At 50.3% G+C, this 25779-nt stretch overlaps 1 protein-coding gene across 1 annotated transcript in view; it reads left to right on the top strand.

The window, feature by feature from the left end:
* dnai3 (dynein axonemal intermediate chain 3) overlaps nt 1–20394 on the top strand; it is a 150158-nt gene extending 129764 nt beyond the window's left edge. The window contains exons 16-22 of the mRNA XM_038793427.1: nt 100–227; nt 2787–2850; nt 9494–9624; nt 10852–11056; nt 14784–14875; nt 18556–18666; nt 20180–20394. Of these exons, the coding sequence (XP_038649355.1) occupies nt 100–227; nt 2787–2850; nt 9494–9624; nt 10852–11056; nt 14784–14875; nt 18556–18666; nt 20180–20296 (848 nt within the window). The 3' untranslated portion in view covers nt 20297–20394. The remainder of the gene's footprint in view (nt 1–99; nt 228–2786; nt 2851–9493; nt 9625–10851; nt 11057–14783; nt 14876–18555; nt 18667–20179) is intronic.
* Nucleotides 20395–25779: the final 5385 nt, after the last annotated feature.

The raw sequence follows: 25779 nt of genomic DNA, 5'->3' as shown, positions 1-25779 counted from the left end.
TCTTCGCATTTATGCCTTTTTATACTCCACTTTATGCAACTGAACTGTAAAAGTAAATGCAGTCAAATTTACAATGATCTATGTTTTCCTTTTCTACAGAGAAAGCCCAACTCAATCTTGCAAAAGGTAAAGGAGGAAGTTCAGAGTATGGCACCATGGACGTTCCTTCAAGCAGAGATCTGACTAGCTTGACTGAAATTAATACCTCTTTGTTTATTGGTACTGAAGTAAGTCTGATCAATCTGAGCCTTGATTATTTATTTGGTGAGGATAAAGTGCTAGAAGATTCCCAGGACAATATCAGTCATGGGAAAATAACAGACCAGTTGATTTCAAAATCATAATAATAACCTTTATTAGTGTCACAAGTAGGCTTACATCAACATTGCTAAGAAGTTACTGTGAAAAATCCCCTAGTTGCCACACGCCGGCACCTGTTTGGGTGCACAGAGGGAGAATTCAGAATGTCCAAATTATCTAACAGCACGTCTTTCAGGACATGTGGGAGGAAACCGGAGCACCCGGAGGAAATCCATGCCGACACGGGGAGAACGTGCAGACTTGCACAGACAGTGACCCAAGCTGGGAATCAAACCCGGGTCTCTGGTGTTGTGAAGCAACAATGCTAACCACTGTGCTCACGTGATGAAGGAAGGACAGTGGATGTTGTCCCTTATGGCAAATTGGTACAAAAGGTGAAGTCACATGGGATCAGGGGTCAGCTGGCAAGATGGATACAGAACTGACTCGGTCATGGAAGACAAAGGATAATGGTGGAAGGGTACTTTTCTGAATGGATGGCTGTGATTAGTGGTGTTCCGCAGGGATCAGTGCTGGGACCTATGTCAGATAATGCTGGAAAACCTCAGCCGGTCTGGTAGCATCTGTGGAGAGAGAAACAAAGTTAATGGGCTGGATTTTCCGATTCTGAGACTAAGTGCTGACGCTGGAGTGGGAACAGTGGCTATTTAAGAACAAAAGAAGGCGCAAAATGGCCACCGATCCCCCGACTGGTGAGGGGCTAGCAGGAAGGCAGTGGAGAGAACCCAGCTTTAGCTGCTGGGTCTGTGGCTGTGCGTGTTCACGGTAGCAGCCTGCAGCGGCCGCGCCTGCAACATGACGCCGGCCGCGCGGGGATCCGGCCTGCCAAATAGTGCCCCCCTCTGGCCAGGCTTGCACTCCCGGACCACCCCCCACCAGTGCCCCCAGACTCTGCCAAAGCCCCCCCCCCCCCTCGCCCACAGTTTGGCTCTCCCACGCCGTCGGGAGCGGAGCATCGGGGGGGAGGGCCTTAGGTAACCCAAGCCGGGAATTGAACCGGGTTCCCTGGCACTGTGAAGCAACAGTCGGGAGGGAAGGGGGATCAGTGATAGGACCCCAGCTATTCGCAATATTGGGCGGGATTCTCCGACCGCGCCTGCCCGGCGACCGGATATTCCCACCCTAGGCCAGTGGATCTTTACATGGTCCGCGTCCATCCTGCGATTTTTCAGCAGGCAGGACGGAAGAATCCGGCCCATAGATTACTGATGTAGATGAGAGAACTAAATATTATATCTCCAAATTTGCAGATGACACAATGCTGGGTGGGAGGGTGAGCTGTGAGGAGGATGCAGAGATCCTTCAGTGTGATTTGGACACGTTCAGTCACTGAAAGTAAGCATGCAGGCGGTAAAGAAGGCAGATGCTATTGGCACGGTGGCACAGTGGTTGGCACTGCTTCCTCACAACATCAGGGAACCGGGTTCAATTCCGGCCTTGGGTGACTGTCCATGTTGAGTTTGCACTTTCTCCCCGTGTCTGCGTGGGTTTCCTCCCCCAGTCCAAAGATGCGTAGGTTGGGTGGGGTTATGGGATTATGGGGATGGGGCGGGGGTGGGCTGAGGGGGGGTACTTATTGTGAGGATCGGTGCAGGCTCGATAGGATGAATAGCCTGCTTGTGCACTGTGGGAATTCTATGATTCATACTAAGAGGAATCGAGTACAGGAGCAGGGATCTCATGCTGCAATGATAAGGAGCTTGGTGAGTCCACACCTGGAATATTGTGTGCAGTTTTGGTCTCCTGACCTGAGGATGGTTGCTCTTGCTATAGAGGGAACGCTGGGAATGTTTACCAGACTGATTCCTGGGATAATGGGACTGACGAATGAGGAGAGATTGAATCGGTTAGGAATATATTCGCTGGAGCTTAAAACAATGAGGAGGGATCTCATAGAAACCTATAAAATTAACAGGATTAGACAGACTAGATGCAGGAAGGATGTTCCCGATGGTGGAGGAGTCCAGAACCAGGGGTCACAGTCTGAGGATAAGGGATAGACCATTTAGGCCAGATGAAGAATGGCCTCATCCTAGAACATAGAACAGTACAGCACAGAACAGGCCCTTCGGCCCTCAATGTTGTGCCGAGCCATGATCACCCTACTCAAACCCACGTATCCACCCTATACCCGTAACCCAACAACCCCCCCCCCCCCCAAACCTTACTTTTATTAGGACACTACGGGCAATTTAGCATGGCCAATCCACCTAACCCGCACGTCTTTGGACTGTGGGGGGAAACCGGAGCACCCGGAGGAAACCCACGCACACAGGGGGAGGACGTGCAGACTCCACACAGACAGTGACCCAGCCGGGAATCGAACCTGGGACCCTGGAGCTGTGAAGCATTTATGCTAACCACCATGCTACCCTGCTGCCCCCAAATCCTGCTCCTATTTCCTATGTGTCTATGTGTTGGATAGAAACCTGTTGAAATTATCCAATTTATTTTGGATCCTTTAGGATGGAGAAGTCACTTCTGTAGACTGGCAAATTGAAAAAGACATGGATACTGGAAAAATGACCAGTAAGTATACATTTCACAAAGCTCCAAAATATTGAAAAATACAACTGCCATATAAAATGAAATGTGCAGTTTCTGGCTGATATCTGCAGTACAGTATACACCAGTTAATCTCATGGTTGTTATATTACGTATAGTAATATCTTCTACTCATTTGCTTACTTCCAGAAGAAAGAAATAAAGAAATAATCGCTTATTGTCACAAGTAGGCTTCAATGAAGTTGGTGTGAAAAGCCTCTAGTCGCCACATTCCGGCGCCTGTTTGGGGAGGCCAGTACGGGAATTGAACCCGCGCTGCTGGCCTTGTTCTGCATTACAAGCCAGCTGTTTAGCCCACTGTGCTAACCCCGCCCCGAACAGTCGGGTGGTTGATGTTCGGTTACGCTCGAAGTCTTCAAATTAAGCAAATACTGTTTATTGAGTAACAATTATATATAACTATGAGTTTGTTCACTCTTCTACAACTATAACTAAAGATTAGATAAATAAGATTAAGTGTATAAAATGTCTAACCATACCTGCTCACTACGCTATATCTCTAACACTCTATTCACTTGTCACTCCTGATACCAAGAAGCGGGAACTCCCTCTGAGTGTAGCTTATATACGTATATCTGGTGCTGCCATCTAGTGGTTGTCTAGCACTTACTTACAGAACCCCTTACATGCCTGCAGATCACTACAATGGTGACGTCAAATATGACAAAGAATGTCCTAAGAAAAGGCTACAATTTATATTTATGGAGTATTTACAGAAAAGAATGGAGGTTTATGGTGCAGTAGGTAGTGCCCCTAACTCTGGGACAGAGGATCCCGGTTCAAGTCCCAACCCATGTCTTGATTGAGTATTAACCTGCAAAATCCTTCCAACGTACCTGATGACAGGCAGTGAGACTGCAAGAGTTTTCTGGTCAGCCACGCTGCAGTACTTGGCAAGAATAATCATGGACCAATCAGTGGACTGCACAGTTAGCACTGCTGCCTCACCGCGCCAGGGACCCGGCTTCGATTCCAGCCTCGGGTGACTGTCTGTGGAGTTTGCACTTTCTCCTGTGTCTGCGTCGGTTTCCTCCCACAGTCCAAAGGTGTGCAGGTTAGGTGGATTGGCCATGCCAAATTTCCCCTTCGTGCCCAATGGTTCGGTGTGGTTCCGGAGATCGGGTGGAGCATTAGGCCCAGGTAGTGTGCTCTTTCGGAGGGTCGGTGCAGACTCGATGGGCCGAATGGTCTCCTTCTGCACTGTAGGGATTCTATGATTCAAATCTATGAAATGTGACTGCGCTTCTCAACACCTTCTTTGACGATGGTACAAGGAGGAGGAACGGAAATGTCCCAGGATGCTTCACAGGAATTTGACATCTAACCACAGAGCAGAGAGTTTAAAGAGACAAGTTTTTAAAAGTGTCTTATAGGAGGAAAGTGAGGCAGAGACGTGGATTACGATCTCTTGACTTAACCAGTTCAAGATGCTCTCCCGATATTGTGCTTTTACGGTGTTGACCTCATGGCCTTGGAGTGCCATGTGTGTACGTTTTAGAACCATAAAGTTTTACGGCATAGAGGGATATCATCCTTCAAGCAATTTCTAACCGAGGTTGATGGAAGACATCTAGCCAACAAATAAATTAAACTCAGCAGATTTTAACTTAATTCATTAATTGGTAGTTGGCAGTGATTCATTTTTTAATTCATCTCAATCAATTGGGTCTGCGGACTCGATGGACTATTTAATTATTTGGTGGTCATGCGTTTAGATGGTGCAAGCACTACATACATAGAATTTACAGTGCCGAAGGAGGCCATTCAGCCCATCAAGTCTGCACCGGCTCCTGGAAAGAGCACCCTACCCAAGGTTAACACTTCCACCCTATCCCCATAACCCAGTAACCCCACCCAACACTAAGGGTAATTTTGGACACTAAGGGCAATTTATCATGGCCAATCCACCCTAACCTGCACATCTTTGGACTGTGGGAGGAAACCGGAGGAAACCCACGCAGACACAGGGCGAACGTGCAGACTCAGCACAGACAGTGACCCAAGCCGGAATCGAACCTGAGACCCTGGAGCTGTGAAGCGATTATGCTATCCACAATGCTACCGTGCTACCGAGGAAACCAGCACAAGGAATGTTCAATAAATTAACTTACACTTACAGGGATTAATTTACACGCACAGGGTGTCTTCTTACTGGACTAGTAATCCAGACGCCCAGGGTCATGTTCTGTGGACCCGGGTTTGAATCCCACTATCTTGTGAAATTTGAATTCGATAAAAATCTGGCATTAAAAGCCCAAAAAGGGCCATGAAATTATTGTCAATTGTTGCAACAAACCATCTGCTTCACTTGAATGGCCTACATGTGACTCCAGACCCACAGCAATGCGGTTAACTCTGAAATGCCATCTGAAATGGCCCAGCAAGTCACTCAGTTGTGTCAAACTGCTACGAAGTTTAAAAGGAACAAAAGCAGTTCGCGAAATTGACTTGGGCACCAGAAATGACAACGGCAAACCCGGCCCGGTCGACCCTGCAAACTCCTCCTTACTAACATTGGGGGGCTTGTGACAAAGTTGGGAGAGCTGTCTCACAGACTGGTCAAGCAATAGCCTGACATAGACATACTCACAGACTCATACCTGGCAGATAATGGCCCAGCCAGCACTATCGCCATTCCTGGGTATGTCCTGTCTCACTGGCAGGACAGACCCAGCAGAGCTGGCGGGGGGCACAGTGGGATACAGTCTGGAGAGAGTAGTCCTGGGAGTCCTCGACATTGACTCTGGACCCCATGAAGTCTCATGGCATCAAGTCAAACTGAGAAAGGAAACGTCCTGCTAATTACCATGTATCGTCCACCATCAGCTGATGAATCAGTTCTCCTCCATGTTGAACACCACTCGGAGGAAGCACTGAGGGTGGCAAAGGCACAAAATGTTCTCTGGATGGGGACTTCAATGTCCATCACCAAGAGTGGCTCGGTAGTGCCACCACAGACCGAGCTGGCCGGGTTCTAAAGGACAATAGCTGGTAGACTGGGACTGCAGCAGGTGGTGAGGGAACCAACAAGAGGGAAAAACATACTTGGCCTCATCCTCACCAACCTGCCTGCTGCAGATGCATCTGTCATGACAGTATCAGTAAATGTGACCACTACACAGTCCTTGTGGAGACAAAGTCTTGTCTTCACATTCAAGATACCCTCCATCGTGTTGTGTGGCACTACCACAGAGCTAAATGGGGTAGACTTCAAACAGAGTAATTCAAGACTGGGCATCCATGAGGTGTTGAGGACCATCAGCAGCAGCATAGAACATAGAACACTACAGCGCAGTACGGGCCCTTCGGCCCTCGATGTTGCGCAGACCTGTGAAACCATTGCATTCAACCACAATCTGTAACCTCACGGCCCGGCATATCCCCCACTCTACCATTACCACCCAGCCAGGGGATCAACCCTGGTTCAATGAAGAGTGCAGGAGAACATGCCAGGAGCAACATCAGGCAGACCGAAAAATGAGGTGTTCACCTCACGAAGCTACAACACAGGCCTGTGTGCCAAACAGCAGAAGCAGCAAGTAATAGACAGAGCTAAGCGATCCCACAACCAATGTACAGATCTAAGCTCTGCAGAGGGCAACAAAGAATCCACATCGAGTAGGTTAAAACAAAACTTACTTTCTTTCACAATTACTATTATCTGCAGCTCCAGTAGGGTGCAGAAGGATGGGTTAGTAAATTTGCAGATGACACGAAGGTCGGTGGAGTTGTGGATAGTGCTGAAGGATGTTATAGGATACAGAGGGACATAGATGAGCTGCAGAGCTGGGCTGAGAGGTGGCAGATGGAGTTTAATGTGGAAAAGTGTGAGGTGGTTCACGTTGGAAGGAGTAACAGGAATGCAGAGTACTGGGCTAATGGCAAGATTCTTGGTAGTGTAGATGAACAGAGAGATCTCGGCATCCAGGTGCATAAATCCCTGAAAGTTGCCACCCAGGTTAATAGGGCTGTTAAGAAGGCATATGGTGTGCTAGCCTTTATCAGTAGGGGGATTGAGTTTCGGAGCCACAAGGTCATGCTGCAGCTGTACATAACTCTGGTGCGGCCGCTCCTGGAGTACTGCGTGCAGTTCTGGTCACCACATTATAAGAAGGACGTGGAAGCTTTGGAAAGGGTTCAGAGGAGATTTACTAGGATGTTGCCTGGTATGGAGGGAAGGTCTTACGAGGAAAGGCTCAGGGACTTGAGGTTGTTTTCGTTAGAGAGGAGAAGGTTGAGAGGTGACTTAATAGAGACATATAAGATAGTCAGAGGGTTAGATAGGGTGGACAGTGAGAGTCTTTTTCCTCGGATGGTGATGACCAACATGAGGGGACATAGCTTTAAATTGAAGGGTGGTAGATATAGGACAGATGTCAGAGGCAGTTTCTTTACTCAGAGAGTAGTAGGAGTGTGGAACGCCCTGCCTGCAACAGTAGTAGACTCGCCAACTTTAAGGGCATTTAAGTGGTCACTGGATAGACATATGGATGAAAATGGAATAGTGTAGGGCAGATAGGCTTCAGATGGTTTCACAGGTCGGCGCAACATCGAGGGCCGAAGGGCCCGTACTGCGCTGTTATGTTCTATGTCTACTGGGTCTTCCCTAGTCGGTGCCTTACTGCCCGACTCTATTTATACAAAGCCAAGTATTGTTAAAGGTCCCCTGCCTCCTTATCGGGGGAACTCGTAGTTAATCATCCCTACCCTGTGCAGGTTATATCACAATCTAGGAGCAATTTACAAGCCGTGGCAACAAGCCAAACTCTATCACATCCTCAGCCCGTCGTAATATCTTCCCATTAATTGGATTTGGATTTGTTTATTGTCACGTGTATCGAGGTACAGTGAAAAGTATTTTTCTGCGAGCAGCTCAAACAGATCATTTAGTACAAGAAAAGAAAAGAAAATAATAAGGGAATACATAATAGAACAACACAAGGTACACAATGTAAATACATATACACCGACATCAGGTGAAGCATACAGGGGTGTAGTGTTAATCAGGTCAGTCCATAAGAGAGTCATTTAGGAGTCTGGTAACAGCGGGGAAGAAGCTGTTTTTGAATCTACAATACATTAAGTATTTCCTTGCTTTTTTTGCCCTCTCCAAATGCATTACCTCACACTTTTCTAGATGAATTCTATTTGCAACTTCTCTGCCCACTCAACCAAACCACTGATATCTTTTTGGAGTCGACAGCTATCCTCTTCACTATCAACTACATTGCCAATTTTATATCATCTGCAAGTTTCCCAATCATTCCTCCCACATTAAAGTCTAAATCATTAATATATACAACAAATAACAAGGGCCCTGATGCTGATCCCGGTGGAACATCATTGGAAACTACTTTCCATCTTCAGATATTCCATCAATGGCCATCCTTCCAACATAAGGTCACGTGTGGGGATATTCGCTGATGACTGCACAATGTTCAGCACCGTTCGTGACTACTCAGATATGGAAACAGTTCATGGCAAATGTAGCAAGACTTGGACAATATCCAAGCTTGGGCTGACAAGTGGCAAGTAACATTCATGCCACGCAAGTGCCAGGCAATGCCATCTCCAGTAAGAGAGAATCAAACCATCACCCCATGACATTCGATGGGATTACCATCGCTGAATCCCCCACTATCAACATTCTGGGGGGTTACCATTGGTGATAAATTGAACTGGACTGGCCATATTAATACTGAGGCTACAAGAGCAGGTCAGAGGCTAGAATTCTGTGGTGAGTAATTCTGACTCCCCAAAGCCTGTCCACCATCTACAAGGCACAGAAATGTGATGGAATACTCTCCACTTGCCTGGATGAGTGCAGCTCAACGTCACTCAAGAAGCTCAACACCATCCAGGACAAAGCAACCACTTGATTGGTGCCCCTTACATTGAACCCGCACAGCTGGCCTTGCTCTGCATCATGAACTAACTGTCTAGCCAAGTAAGCTAAACTGGCTATAGCAGCTGTGTGTACCATCTACAAGATGCACTGAAGGAACTCACCAAGGCTCTTCAGACAGAACTTTGCAAACCCACAGCACTACATCAAGAAAGACAAGGGAAGCAGAGACATGGGAACCCCACCACCTGGAGGTTCCCCTCCAAGTCACTCACCATCGTGACTTGGAAATACATTGCGTTCCTTCACTGTCACAGGGTCAACATCTTGGAACTCCCTCCCTAACAGCACAGTAGGTGTATCTACACCACGTGGACTGCAGCAGTTCAAGGCAGTGGTGCAACACCACCCTCCCAAAGGCAACTGAGCGTGGGCAATAAATGCTGGTCACCCACACCCAGTGAGTGTTTGTATCTGCAGTACTGGTAGGCACATGTTGTTTAATGTCAATCCCATCCAACTCACCATGTCTGGCTGATAATCACAAATAAACAGTTTTGTTAGTTGGAGTAAAGTTGATTGTGGCAGTGTGAAGGTGCTTCAGACAAACTGAACTTCAGAGTATTGGAACTAAAACTTTCACATTGCACTCGACACTTTTTTTTCCCCTTTGATGATAAAAAGTTGAATTATTTTTCCTGTACTTGTCTTTTTTTTTTAAATTGCATATCTGAAAGTTTTTGGTGTTTGTTAATATTACAGCTCCAAGACCAACTCATTCCTACGCTGTCCATGATGGTCCTGTAAACACAGTGCAAAGGTCACCCTTCTTCAGGGATATCATTTTAACCGTAGGAGGATGGACATTTGCCATCTGGAAGGAAGGTGTCACTGTGAGTAGTTGCCGCTTCAGTTTTTCCTGCTGAATTATTGAAAACTACTCTCCAGTGTTAAGAACACACCTAGTATTTATCATTTTCCATCTTCCTGCCCTGCACTCAACGGTAAAGTCTTACAGTCCTCCTCTGTCAATGGTCCTTCTTAATGTGTGCACAGTAAGAAGTCTTACAACACCAGGTTAAAGTCCAACATGTTTGTTTCAAACACTAGCTTTCGGAGCACTGCTCCTTCCTCGGGTAAATGATTCACCTGAGGGAGGAGCAGTGCTTCGAAAGCTAGTGTTTGAAACAAACCTGTTGAACTTTAACCTGGTGTTGTAAGACTTCTTACTGTGCTCACCCCAGTCCAACGCCGGCATCTCCACATCATGGCTTCTTAATGTGTGAACAGTGACAGAAAGTATCACCAAATTCTTTGTTCACTGACAGCCTATTACGCAGCGCAAGCACGCATTCTCATACACCACCCCTGACACATACACACAGCCTGTAAACACATCATACCCACTCCACACGCATGCACGCACACATATAACACACCTTGCACAAACACGCACTCCCTCCCTCCCCTCCCCACACACACACACACATGCATGCACACTCATAACACAGGTGCATGCACACACATACAATTAAATTAGTCACTTCCAGCTCCATATAGTTTAGTGCTGTACCCAGAAACAGAACCGTTATCTAATGAGCAAACCTATCAGCCCAAATTATCTTTTGATTGAATCGGCGAACTGGTGTAAAATTGATGGAAATTAGAAAAGATATTGTAACATTTAATCACGTTCAGTTTACTTCAAGAGTTTTTTGGAGCCTATAAGAGTTTAGAGAGTAGCGAAGGGTTTTAACATAAGGAAGGGTATTTTAAATTTAAGGCGTAGATGGAACCGGAGCCAATATAGGTCAGCGAGTGCAAGCGTTGTGGGTGAACAGGACTTGGTTGGGGACACAGGCAGCAGAGTTTTGGATGAATTCACGTTTACAAAGGGTGGGAGGTGGGATATAAGCCAGGAGACCATTGGAATACTGGACCCAAGGTTAACAATCACACGGTTGAGGGTTTGAGTTGCTGACCGTCATCCATGTTTTTGTGAATAAGCGATAGAAAAGCGACGGTTACCCCTGTATACATCCCCCAGTCTAATCTGAAAGCTAATGATTGAGTCTATTGAGAATATAACCTTGTTTGGTTCCCTGTTATTGCATGTTCAGCTTGGACCCCTGCTACATTCAGCCTGTGCAACAAAACGCTGTCAAACTGGCCACTGGTCCCTCACCAGACCCGGGGTCGTTATCATTGGAAAAGAAGACGGGAACATTGATATTTGGGATTTACTCGAAAAAACACATGAGCCCTCCCAGACACAGAATATTACTTCTGTCTCAATAAGTTGCATCAAACCGTGGATAATCACAGGTATGTATCATTTTGGCAAGAAAGACACCAAACAAAACACAACTTGTGTCTGGATATTATGTAAAAACAACCACTTATATTCAGATAGTGCCTTTAATGTAATAAAATATCCCAAGGTGTTTCACTGGGGTGTTATGAAATATGGCACTGGGCCACCGAAAGAGACTCCGTCTGACATGATGGTGGAAGGAAGGTCATTGACTAAGCAAGCGTTAACATGGCTGCGCTTTCAAAAAAACAGCATAGGCATAAGGGCTGAATGGCCTCCTTCTCTCCAGTGAGTTTCAATGACACGAGGAAACATTTCACCCACTCGTTGTTCTGTGCTGGAATTCACTGCCTGAATGAGAGCTGGAGCATATTCAACAGGAACTTTCAAACAGGAAATTGGGTAAATACTTGAAAGAAGTCACAGAGCTATAGGGAAATGACTCCGGAAGCCCTCCAGAAACTTGTGGTCATTAAAATCTCTGCCATCCATTGCAGAAAGTCCAGCTTACCCATCACAAAATAAAAGCAAATTACTGCGGATGCTGGAATCTGAAACGAAAGGGAAAATGCTGGAAAATCTCAACAATGTCAGAGATTTTCCAGCATTTTCCCCAGTTTACCCATCACTCCCCGTGCTCACTGATGTAGATTGGCTTCCGATTCAGTACCGTCTCAATTTTAAAATGTTCACTTTTGCTTTTAAATCACTCCACACCCGACACTCCTCCCTATCACTGTAATCTCCTCCTGCCCCTATACTCCTCCCGATTTCTGTAACCTCCTCCTGCCCTACACCCCTCCCTATCTCTGTAACCTCCTCCTGCCTCAACACCCCTCCCTATCTCTGTAATCTCCTCCTGCCCCTATACCCCTCCCTATCACTGTAATCTCCTCCTGCCCCTATACCCCTCCCTATCACTGTAATCTCCTCCTGCCCCTATACCCCACCCGATCTCTGTAACCTCCTCCTGCCCCTACACCCCTCCCTATCACTGTAATCTCCTCCTGCCCCTATACCCCTCCCGATCACTGTAATCTCCTCCTGACCCTACAGCCCTCCCGATCTCTGTAACCTCCTCCTGCCCCTACACCCCTCCCTATCACTGTAATCTCCTCCTGCCCCTATACCCCTCCCTATCACTGTAATCTCCTCCTGCCCCTATACCCCACCCGATCTCTGTAACCTCCTCCTGACCCTACAGCCCTCCCGATCTCTGTAACCTCCTCCTGCCCCTACACCCCTCCCTATCTCTGTAATCTCCTCCAGCCTCCAAGATCTCTGCACATCTCTAACTCTGGTTTTAATCACTCCACCATTGATGGTTGTGCCTTCGGCTGCCGGCTCCAAGCTCTGAAACTCCCACCCTAAACATCTCCCCCCCTTATTAAACCTTCTTAAACCTACCTCACTGACCCAACAACCCTTATATCTCTCAGTGTAGGTCAATTACATATTTAATCTATTAACACCCCTTTGAAGACCACTTTAAACATGCTAAATGCGTATTGTTGTTGTTGTTGTTGGTGTTACAAGAGCAGGGTCCTGGGGCTAATTGGATAGTTCATTCAAAGTGCTAGCACAGGCACAATAGGCTGAATGGCCTTCCGTGCTGTATCATTCTACAATAAACTGATTAATTGATGGCACCAGTGTTGATAATTATAGTCACAGATTAAGAGCCCTCATTTCAAAGGCAATATAATGTAAAAATAGGGAAGTACTGCTGAGACTATACAACACGCCAATTAGACAACACCTGAAATACTGTGAACAGCTCTTGTCCCATTACCTAAGGAAAGATAGACTGGCATTGGAGGGAGTCCACAGAAGGTTCACTAGGTTGATCCCAGGGGATGGCTATATAAGGCTCTGGTCATTTGGAATATTGTGAGCAGTTTCTAAGGAAGGATGTGCTGGCCTTGGAAAGGGTCCAGAGGAGGTGCACAAGACTGATCCCTGGAAAGAAGAACTTGTCGCATGGGGAACGTTTGAGGACTCTGGGTCTGTACTCGTTGGAGTTGAGAAGGATGGGAGGGGATCTTATTGAAACTTACAAGATATTGCGAGGATAGAGTGGACGTGGAGAGGATGTTTCCACTTGTAGGAAAAACTAGAATCAGAGGACACCATCTCAAACTAAAGGGACGATCCTTTAAAACAGAGATGAGGAGGAATTTCTTCAGCCAGAGGGTGGTGAATCTGTGGAACTCTTTGCCGCAGAAGGCTGTGGAGGCCAAATCACTGAGTGTCTTTAAAACAGAGATAGATAGGTTCTTGATTAATAAGGGGATCAGAGGTTATGGGGAGAAGGCAGGAGAATGGGGATAAGAAAATATCAGCAATTATTGAATGGCGGAGCAGACTCGATGGGCTGAGTGGCCTAATTCTGCTCCTATGTCTTATGGTCTTCTTATGAAGAGATGTTGGGCCTGGGCTGATCGGAGTTTAGAATAATGCCCTTATTGAGACATATAGGCCGCGATTCTCCGCAACCACGATGGGTGGGAGAATAGCGGGATGTCCGCTCCCGCACCTCCCGCTATTCTCCCCCCCCCCCCCCCCAAAATGGCGTGTCCGGTTTTGTGACAAGCCACTCGGAGAAACGCAGGCCGCCATTTTTCACAGCGGCCCGCGATTCTCCGACCTGGATGGGCCGAGCGGCCTGCCGTTCCAAACCTGTTCACGATGGCGGCAACCACACCTGTCGTGAACATGGCGCGCCAGGTAAGTGTGGGGCCTGTGGAGGGCGGATCGGGTATCGAGCACCACGACCGTGCTCGGGAGGGGACGGGCCTGTGATCGGTGCCCACCGATCGTCGGGCCGGTGTCTCAAGGGGACGCACTCTTTCCCCTCCGCCGCCCCGCAAGATCAAGCCACCACGTCTTGCGGGGCAGCTGAGGAGAAAGACGGTAACCGCGCATGCGCGGGTTTGTGCTGCCCAACCCGCGCATGCGCGGCTGACGTCATTAGGCGCCACCGCGGTGTCATTCTTGGCGCGCCGGGCCTTGAAGCCAGGGACAAGGCCCGGCGGCCGAGTTTCCCAGTACGGCCCGCCTATCCCCCCCGCGTAGGGGAGAATAGGGGACCGGGAGAGGCTTCCAACGCCATCGTGAACCTCTCCAGGTTTCACGACGGCGTCGGGCCTTGCGGAGAATTACGCCCATAGGAATCTCAGGTTGCGTGACAGGGTAGATGCTGAGTGGATTTTGCCCTTTGTGAGAGAGTCGAGGGCATAATCTCAGAATAAGGGGCCGCCCATTAGAGACAGAGATGAGGAGGAAATTTCTTCTCTCGGAGGGTAATGAATCAGTGGAATTCAACCGCAGAGAGCTGTAGAGGCTGGGTCGTTATGTTTCAGGCTGCGATAGACAGAGTTTTAATCAGTGAGGGAACCAAGGATTATGGGGATAAAGCAGGAAAGTGGAGTTGAGGATTCTATCAGATCAGTCATGATCTCATTGAGTGGCAGAGCAGAATCGATGGGCCGAATGGCCTACTTCTGCTCCAACGTTTTATAGCCTTGCGGTCAATCCTGGGGGCATTGTGATCTTGTGTCCAGTGTCCAGATCGCTGATCAGCTAGACGTGGAATTTAAAACCTACACAAAGCTCAATGCTTTAATTTACAAGCCAGTGAAGATAATATATATATTTCAGTTACACTAAGGTTATAGTAATGGACAGTAAATAGTTGAAATATTTGCATTGTCCCCAACCTAATCTGTTTTTCACCAGCAAAACAACACTTACTGGCTGTATCTGATGACTTTGGTACTCTGCACATTCTGGAGGTGCCCTGGGCTTTGCGACACCCATTAACACAGGAGGTAAGTACAAGGATGTTACTGTGGCATTTTCATACTTCGATTTAAAAAAAATACAAGTTCTTGCAAGTCATCTGTCTGTCCCCTGAAGCATCTCAATTGCTGGTTGAACCTATTCTGTTTCAGTAGATTGATACAGGGTTAAGGTCAGACTGTGTGGACTGAGGCAGCTTCTTGCAATCCCTTCACAATAAAAGCACATGTTGAAACATGCTTCACTCACTTCATCAGCAACCAAGCGAGCAAAAGTTGTTGATTGCTAGTCAGACAAAAGACTTGCATTTGTATAGCATGTCTCACAACTGTAGCACAGTGGTTAGCACAGTTGCTTCACGGCTCCTGGGTCCCAGGCTCGATTCCCGGCTTGGGTCACTGACTGTGCGGAGTCTGCACGTTCTCCCCGTTTCCAAGAGCCGGTACAGACTCGATGGGCCGAGTGGCCTCATTCTGCATTGTAAATTCTATGATTCTCTCAAGTCAGGAGTGTGATGGAATACCCTCCACCTTCCTGGATGAGTGCAGCTCCAACAGCACTCAAGACGCTCAACATCACCCAGGACAAAGCCGGCAGCTTGATTGACACCCCCTCCACCACCTTCAACGTCTACTCCCTCCACCACCGACACATGATGGAAGCTGTGTGTACCAATGGCGTCTAATAGATGTTCTGCAGCTACTCACCAAGGCTCCTTCAACAGCACCTTCTAAACCCACAGCCTGTACCAGATAGAAGGACAAAGGCAGCGTTGCAACACCAGCACCTCCAAACCACTCACCATCCTAATATGGAAATGTAGCAGCCATTGCCTCACTGTCACTGGGGTCAAAGTCCTGGATCTCCCCCCCCCCCCCCCCCCCACTCCACCCCCCACCCCACAACAGCACAGTGGATGTACCTACACCACATGAACTGCAGAGATTCAAGAAGGCAGCTCACCACCGGCTTCTCAAGGACAACTAGGGGTGGATAATAAACACTGGCCTTTGCCAGCGATGCTCACACCCTGTGAAAGAATAAATAAAAATGGTTGTCAAATAGGGAATGTGGCGGCCATTTTGCACCCAGCCAATTCCCACAAACAGCAATGTGATAACGACCTGATAACCTGCTGGTTCAGGCATGAATATTGGCCAGACCACCGGGGAGAACTCCTCCATCCTTTTGAAATTGTGCTGTGGAATTGTTAGCATCCACTTTGAGAGGACAGACTCAGTTAACATCTCATCTGAACGATGGAACATCTGACTGTGCATCAACTCCCTCACTGCGCTCGGTATGTTAGTCTAGATTCTCTGCTGAAGTGTCTGAAGTGGGGGTGACCTCACACCCTTCTATATTGAGAGATGAGGGGGCCACCCATTGAGCCACCATTTTACAGACCCAGGCTGATGAGTGGGGTACGTGATGGTGATATACGAGAACAGACCTGCATTAAGCAATAGTGCTCACAGTGGTCAAGTAACCTTCAGACATTCACTGCCTTGGCTCACATCTAAGGAATAAACTCTGGAGCGGGGTAAGGGAGGAATATCAATAAATATCGATATGTAATCGAGGAGGAGCCAGTGTTATCAGGGAGAGTTGAGAGGGTGATGGACAAAATGCGGGGCAACTGGATTGGGATCATCAGAACCATCTTTGGTGAAGGAATCATTCTGTTGTTTAAAAAGCAATCAAATTTCCATCTGGGATCTGAAGGGCAAAAACGGAAGTTTTTAAGCACAAGAGGCCAGATTCTCCGACCCACCCCCCCCCCCCCCCCCCCCCCCCGCCAGGCTGGAGAATTGCCAGGGGGTGGGCGTGAATCCCGCCCCGCCGCCCTGACGGTGGCTGCCGGATTCTCCGACCCCCCCGCCGGGCTGGAGAATCACCAGGGGGCAGCGTGAATCCCGCCCCTCCGCCCTGACGGTGGCTGCCGGATTCTCCGACCCCCCCGCCGGGCTGGAGAATCACCAGGGGGCAGCGTGAATCCCGCCCCTCCGCCCTGACGGTGGCTGCCGGATTCTCCGACCCCCCCGCCGGGCTGGAGAATCACCAGGGGGCAGCGTGAATCCCGCCCCTCCACCCTGACAGTGGCTGCCGGATTGTCCAGCGCCGGTTTTTCGGCAGGGGCGGGAATCTCGCCACGTGGGTCGGGGGCCGTTGGCAGCAGCCACCCCCCCCCCCCCCAGTGATCCACCGCTCTACGGTGGGGCGAGCGGCCGCCCATTTTCGGCCAGTCCTGTCGGCGCCAATCAAACAAGGTCCTTACCGGCGGGACCTGGCTCTGCGGGCGGCCTGCGGAGTCCTCGGGGGAAGGGTGGGGGGGGGAGCGGGGGGATCTGGCCCCAGGGCATGCCCCCACAGTGGCATGGCCCGCAGTCGGGGCCCACTGATCCCGGCCTGTGCCGTGGGGGCACTCTTTCCCTCTGCCCCGGCCGCTGTAAACGTCCGCCATGGCTGGCGCGGGGAAGAACCCGCATGCGCTGGGATCACGCCAGCATGCGTTGGCGCTCCCGCGCATGCCCCAACTCACGCCGGCCGTCAGAGGCCCTTTGGCGGCAGTTGGCGCAGCGCCAACCCCGTTGGTGCCGGCCTAGCCCCTGAAGGTGCGGAGGATTCCACACGAGTTGGGGCATGCGCCGTACAGCCCACCCTGCCGGATAGGGGAGAATCCTGTCCAAGGAATAGGGCGAGAACGAACGGCATCATTGCGCCAGACTCCATGACAGGACAAATATGAGATTTGTGATGCTTGGAACGCCTCGTGGGATCTAATGGGATCTCTCGAGATGTCGCAAGGGCAGATCCAAATATATGTCTATGCCAGATAATGCCAGCGCCTGGGAGACCTCGCCATGCCGCTGTTTAGCACTGGTACACACAATCATGGACCCATGTAAAAGCACATGGGAGGGTCTCCTAGGCCATTGGATACCCCTGGGTGGTCAGGTGGCACCCTGGCTTGCCCACTGCCACCCTGGCACTGTCAAGCTGATACTGCCCATGTGCCTGGGGGGGGGCAATGCCAAGGGCCAGGGCCCGAGGAGGCCATGCCCACAAAAGGGGGGAATAAAGGGTGGGGGGGAGAGGGAGCAGGACGGGTATGAAGGGGCCTCCTAAAGATTGGGGGTTGAAGGGTGGGGGTCCTGAATTGGTGTGCGGGAGGTGACATTGGCTGTCGGTGGGGGGAGTGAGAGAGACCCTAAAACTTACTTGGGAAAAGGTCCCTCTTTCAAAATGGCAGCCCGATCCCTAAGGGGTCGGGGGTCGGTCTCGCCAGCGGGTTCAGCTCCCCAGTGATGAAAATCATTCTAAGTGCCGACGAGACCGGGGAGAAACTCCCCAAGGCCCATAAAAGTGACTAAGTGTCAGTGAATACCGGTGTAGATCTCACCCAAAGAGCCAGCGAGAAACATCCTGTCAAACTCGCCCAAAATTGTACTTAGAAATGTTTCCGTTAAATCGATCCCATAATCTTTTGTCTACCTCTGGTGACGCATTAAGAAGGTCGAGTTTTCTTTTTGAGAAACTGTCCTGTAGTGATAAGCACAGCCTCCCAGTACAGGGAAGAGCTGCCCGTTTAACGAAGCATCTTCCATTGGGATAGATTGCAAAAGAGTAAGCAATGTGCTGGCATGAAAGACCCCTCCCTCAAGCAAACCCATCCCATTAAAAAAATAAATACTTGTTTTTCTTCCAGAAAGCTAACGTCGAAGCTTACTTTGAAAGAGAAGTTAAACGACTGGAATATTTTGAAACAAGAAAAATATTTAGAAGTGAAAAGCAGGAAGCGGAACCGGAAGAGAAACCTGTGAGCAAAATAATCTGGTCCTTTTAAATCAAGCAGGAAACGGCTTTGGAATCAATGCACAAAGTTTACTACTTGCCACCTCATCCAATTGCACATCTGCTTTCCTTTACTGTCTCATATCTGCTATTATTTATTTATTCAGATGGAAATCAGTGAGTGCAAAGGAAACAGCAGCAAAATCAATGGTGTAATTACTGCTGCTGCAGTATTTAATCCATATAAACCTTTATGAGGTATATGGAACTCTTTAAACCACACAGTGAAGTTGCTCTTGCTGAATTCATTTTTGGTATTTGCAACAATACAACAATCCGTGTCCTTAGTGTAGCGAGTGGAGAGGGTGGGGGAATAGCAAGGGTTCCCTGCTTCTGCTCCCTATTCAACAAGCCCTGGTGGAAATAGCTCATGGGTGGACATTGGGCAGGTACAGGACAGAGTTGGCGGCGTTGTGACATTCGCTGAATAGCGGGTCAGTGCGTACGATCTTGCATCGAATTTCCAGCACAGAAACAGGCCATTGGCCTCATCTGTGTCAACGTTTATGCTCCTCAAAGCCGTCGCCCACTTTACGTCATCTCACCCCAGCACTGTGTCCAACTATTTCTTTATCCGCCATGTACTCCGATGATGAAGCTATTCTCCTTAACCACTCCATGTTGGGAAAGAAAACGGAGCGGGTTCATTGACAAGGCAGCATTCCCGTCCCGTAGCTCAGAAACACAGAGGGCCTGATGCAAAACACTTGCTCTGTCCTATCAAGCATTTCAAAGGGAATGAAACCGCACGCAGTACCTTTGCCATTCCTCTATCAAGCAGGCCTCTGATAAATTGGATGGTGATGTTTGGCCATTAATGAAGGGCAGGTACCTGGGGGGGGGGGGGGGGGGGGGGGGGGGCTGGTACTCCCCAGAGGGAGAGGAACTCTCAGAGAGCAGAGTGTAAAATGAAACAGAAATGATGAGAAATTAAGGAAGAGGACAAAGAAATCAAGCACAACTTTAAAACGAAAGTATACCGGAATGCAATTAATGCTTTCTCTAACCTGCAGAGATCTCATTACACACTGGAGGCTTGTTTCAAACAGTCACTGTATCCCAGACACTTTGTTCAAAACCTTAAGTGTTGAGAATTCCAACCATTGCTGTTAAGGTTTTGAACTGAAGCGGTGACCTTTCTCTTTATTTAGTATAGTCCCGACTAATTTAAAAAAAAATTATTCTAATGTTAATACCAGAGAGGAAAGTTAAAATCAGGAATGATATAGGTCTGGATGAGATTTTAATCCATTCGCTTCCGAAGAGTTAAAATTGTGCCCTGGGGAAAGTTAGGCAGAATTTTCACCGCGAGGTAAATGTTTTGGCGAAGTTACCAGATTGGTGTTGTCAAGGCAGAACGTGTAAATGGGCGCACCAGAAAGTTGAGTTAGTTTCGGAAGGGACTGGTGGATAGGGGATGGGATAAAAGGGCATCCTGGTTTCCCTCACCTCACAGTGTTTATGTTCCATTTCCACAGCCTGTCGAGGCAGAGGTAAAGGCGACGGGACAGGTGGAAGATGAGTTGAAGAAGGAATATGGATTGTATCTTCAAGAGGAAAAGAAGATTATCTTTGCTCAACTTGGGAAAGTGTGAAGGGGTTTGAAAGATATTTGATGTGTATTTTTCTATTAAAATGTAATCAGGTTTTTAAAAAAAAGTTTTTATAGATGGTGTCATCAGCATAAAAACTAACCGGCAAACAAGCATATTAAATTTAACCTGGATATGGACCATCAAAGCTTCAGGATTGGAAAATTAATAATGGCCATTTGGATAAATGGGGTTAATCAATGAACAACAGCATAGATTTTTTTAAAGACAAATTGTGTTGAACTACCTTAATGTCGTGAATCTGAAGTATTATATAATAGACTTGCAAACACATGCTGTGCCAGCATTTATTGCCATCCCTAATTGCCCTCAAAGCGAGTGAGCTTGCTGGCCATTTCAGAGGGTGTTTTTGAGTCAGCCACATTGCTGTGGATCTGGAGTCACATGTAGACCAGATCAGGTCAGGACGGCGGCATTAGCAAACCAGGTGCATTTTGATGTCATTCAGTAACGGTATCATACTCATTGTTAAATGTTTAATTTGCAATTTCCCACCATCTGGCATGATGGGATTTGAATCGGGGTCACCCAGGGCATTACCCCGGGTCTGACATTATTAACCCAATGACAATGACATACCACCTCCTCCTCCTCTCCGATTCGAAGCTGACAGGATTAAAGTGGCATCAGTGTTGCAAAGTTGGCAATGATAGAAAGCAGAGACTAATGGTGCCATTTCGGATTGAGGTGCAGTCGTGTCTCCCGGGGATCAGTGTTGGGGCACTGCTCTCTTGACATGTGCCTTTTTCTAAATTCTTCACAGGATGTGGGCATCACTGGAAAAACCTCCACCTGCTCCCAGGGCCGGCGCTGCCTGCTCCCAGGGCCGGCGCTGCCTGCTCCCAGGGCCGGCGCTGCCTGCTCCCAGGGCCGGCGCTGCCTGCTCCCAGGGCCGGCGCTGCCTGCTCCCAGGGCCGGCGCTGCCTGCTCCCAGGGCCGGCGCTGCCTGCTCCCAGGGCCGGCGCTGCCTGCTCCCAGGGCCGGCGCTGCCTGCTCCCATTACTAATTGTTTCAGAACTGAACTCCAACAGAGTCAATCACATGGTCCCGTCTCCCACACACTCCTTCCCCCCCCCACATAAACTCTTTCCCCCCCACCCCGCCCCCTACACATAAACTCTTTCCCCCCACCCCGCCCCCCCACATAAACTCTTTCCCCCAACACCCCCACACACATAAACTCTTTCCCCACCACCCCCCACATAAACTCTTTCCCCCACCACCCCCCACACATAAACTCTTTCCCCCAACACCCCCACACACATAAACTCTTTCCCCCACCACCCCCCACATAAACTCTTTCCCCCACCACCCCCCACACATAAACTCTTTCCCCCAACACCCCCACACACAAACTCTTTCCCCCCCACCCCGCCCCCACACAAACTCTTTCCCCCCCACCCCGCCCCCCACACATAAACTCTTTCCCCCCACCCCGCCCCCAAACATAAACTCTTTCCCCCACCACCCCCCACATAAACTCATTCCCCCCCACCACCCCCCACATAAAATCTTTCCCCCAACACCCCCACACATAAACTCTTTCCCCCACCCCGCCCCCCCACACAGAAACTCTTTCCCCCACCACCCCCCACATAAACTCATTCCCCCCACCACCCCCCACATAAACTCATTCCCCCCACCACCCCCCACATAAACTCTTCCCCCACCACCCCCACACATAAACCTTCCCCCCAACACCCCCCACACAAACTATTTCCCCCCAACACCCCCCCCCCACACACACACTCTCCCCCCATCCCTCCACATAAACTCTTTCCCCCCAACACCCCCACACATAAACTCTTTCCCCCCACCCCGCCCCCCCACACAGAAACTCTTTCCCCCACCACCCCCCACATAAACTCATTCCCCCCACCACCCCCCACATAAACTCATTCCCCCCACCACCCCCCACATAAACTCTTTCCCCCACCACCCCCACACATAAACTTTCCCCCCAACACCCCCCACACAAACTATTTCCCCCCAACACCCCCCCCCCCCACACACACACTCTCCCCCCATCCCTCCACATAAACTCTTTCCCCCCAACACCCCCTACACATAAACCCATTCCCCCCACCACCCCCCACATAAACTCTTTCCCCCCACCACCCCCACATAAACTCATTCCCCCACCACCCCCCACATAAACTCTTTCCCCCCACATAAACTCTATCCCCCACCACCCCCCCCCCCACATAAACTCTTTCCACCCCCCACACACACTCTTTCCCCCCCACCACCCCCCCACATAAACTCTTTCCCCCACCACCCCCACACACATAAACTCTTTCCCCCCACCCCGCCCCCCACATAAACTCTTTCCCCCCACCCCCGCACACACACACACTTTCCCCCCCACCACCCCCCCACATAAACTCTTTCCCCCCACCCCCACACACACTCTTTCCCCCTACCACCCCCCCCACATAAACTCTTTCCTCCCACCACCCCCACACACACACTTTCCCCCCACCATCCCCCCACATACACACACTTTCCCCCCACATAAACTCTTTCCCCCCACCACCCCCACACACACACACACTCTTTCCCCCACCACCCCCCAACATAAACTCTTTCCCCCCACCACCACCCCACACACACACTCATTCCCCCTACAACCCCCACACACACTCTTTCCTCCCCCACCCCCCGCACACACACTCTTCCCCCCCACCCCCCCCACATAAACTCTTTCCCCCCCACCACCACCCCACACACACACACTTTCCCCCCACCACCCCCACACACACACTCTTTCCTCCCCACCCCCCGCGCACACACTCTTCCCCCCCCACCCCCCCACATAAACTCTTTCCCCCCCACCCCCCCACATAAACTCTTTCCCCCCCACCACCACCCCACACACTTTCCCCCCATCACCCACCCACACACACCCACCCCAACACCCCTCTTTCCCCCCACTACCCCCTCAAACACACACACACACACTTTCCCCCAACCCCCCTTCACACACACACACACTTTTCTCCCAACCCCCCCCACACATACACATGCACATACACTTTCCCCCAAACCCCCCCCCCCACACACACACTTTCCCCAACCCTCCTCACACACACACTTTCCCCCAACCCTCCTCACACACACACTTTCCCCCCACCACCACCCCCACACAAACTCTTTCCCCCCACCCCGCATAAACTCTTTCCCCCACCCCGCCCCCCACACAAACTCTTTCCCCCCACCACCACCACCCCGCATAAACTCTTTCCCCCACACCGCCCCCACACAAACTTTTACCCCATCACCCCCCCCCCACTCTTTCCCCCCACTACCCCCTCAAACACACACTTTCCCCCCACTACCCCCTCAAACACACACTTTCCCCCCACTAGCCCTTCAAACACACACACACACACACTTTCCCCCACTCCCCTATTGCACACACACACTTTCCCCCCACTAGCCCCTCACACACACACACACACACACTTTCCCCTAACCCCCTCACACACACCCACATTTCCCCCCCACTATCCCCTCACACACACACACACTTTCCCCCAACCCCCCCTCACACACCCACATTTCCCCCCCACTATCACCTCACACACACATTCCCCCCACTAGCCCCTCACACACACACTTTCCCCCAAACCCCCCCCACACACACTTTCCCCCAACCCCCTCACACACACCCACATCCCCCCCCCACTATCCCCTCACACACACACACTTTCCCCGAACCCCCCTCACACACACACACACACTTTCCCCCAACCCCCTCACACACACACTTTCCCCCAACCCCCCTCACACACACACACACTTTCCCCCAACCCCCCTCACACACACACACACTTTCCCCCAACCCCCCTCACACACACACTTTCCCCCAACCCCCCTCACACACACACACACTTTCCCCCAACCCCCCTCACACACACACACTTTCCCCCAACCCCCCTCACACACACACACACACTTTCCCCCAACCCCCCTCACACACACACACACACTTTCCCCCAACCTTCCTCACACACACACACTTTCCCCCAACCCCCCTCACACACACACTTTCCCCCAACCTTCCTCACACACACTTTCCCCCAACCCCCACACCCACACACTTTCCCCCAACCCCCCTCACACACACACACTTTCCCCCAAACCCCCTCACAAACACACTTTCCCCCAACCCCCCTCACACACACACTTTCCCCCAACCCCCCTCACACACACACTTTCCCCCAACCCCCCTCACACACACACACTTTCCCCCAACCCCCCTCACACACACACACTTTCCCCCAACCCCCCTCACACACACACACTTTCCCCCAACCCCCCTCACACACACACACTTTCCCCACACATCATACACACACTCTCCCCACTCACACTCTCCTCTCTCACACACATGCACTCACACATTGTTCCCCTCTCTCACACACACTCTGCCCTCTCTCACACACACTCTGCCCTCTCTCCCTCTCTCACACACACTCTGCCCTCTCTCACACACACTCTGCCCTCTCTCACACACTCTCACACACACTCTGCCCTCTCTCACACACACTCTGCCCTCTCTCCCTCTCTCACACACACTCTGCCCTCTCTCCCTCTCTCACACACACTCTGCCCTCTCTCCCTCTCTCACACATACTCTGCCCTCTCTCACACACACTCTGCCCTCTCTCCCTCTCTCACACACACTCTGCCCTCTCTCACACACACTCTGCCCTCTCTCCCTCTCTCACACACACTCTGCCCTCTCTCCCTCTCTCACACACACTCTGCCCTCTCACACACACACTCTGCCCTCTCTCCCTCTCTCACACACACTCTGCCCTCTCTCCCTCTCTCACACACACTCTGCCCTCTCTCCCTCTCTCACACACACTCTGCCCTCTCTCCCTCTCTCACACACACACTCCCTCTCTCCCTCTCTCACACACACTCTGCCCTCTCTCCCTCTCTCTCACACACTCTCCCTCTCTCCCTCTCTCACACACACTCTGCCCTCTCTCACACACACACTCTGGCCTCTCACACACACACTCTGCCCTCTCTCCCTCTCTCACATACACTCTGCCCTCTCACACACACACTCTGCCCTCTCACACACACACACTGCCCTCTCACACACACACTCTGCCCTCTCACACACACTCTGCCCTCTCACACACACACTCTGCCCTCTCTCCCTCTCTCACATACACTCTGCCCTCTCACACACACACTCTGCCCTCACACACACACACACTGCCCTCTCACACACACACTGCCCTCTCACACACACACTCTGCCCTCTCACACACACTCTGCCCTCTCACACACACTCTGCCCTCTCTCACACACACTCTGCCCTCTCTCACACACACTCTGCCCTCTCTCACACACACTCTGCCCTCTCTCCCTCTCTCACACACACTTTGCCCTCTCTCCCTCTCTCACACACACTCTGCCCTCTCTCCCTCTCTCACACACAC

The sequence above is a fragment of the Scyliorhinus canicula genome, chromosome 4 (assembly GCF_902713615.1).
Source record: "Scyliorhinus canicula chromosome 4, sScyCan1.1, whole genome shotgun sequence".
In the NCBI taxonomy this organism is placed as follows: Eukaryota; Metazoa; Chordata; class Chondrichthyes; order Carcharhiniformes; family Scyliorhinidae; genus Scyliorhinus; species Scyliorhinus canicula.
The sequence above is the reverse complement of the archived record's forward strand: the minus strand, read 5'-3'. Positions and strand labels throughout refer to the sequence as shown.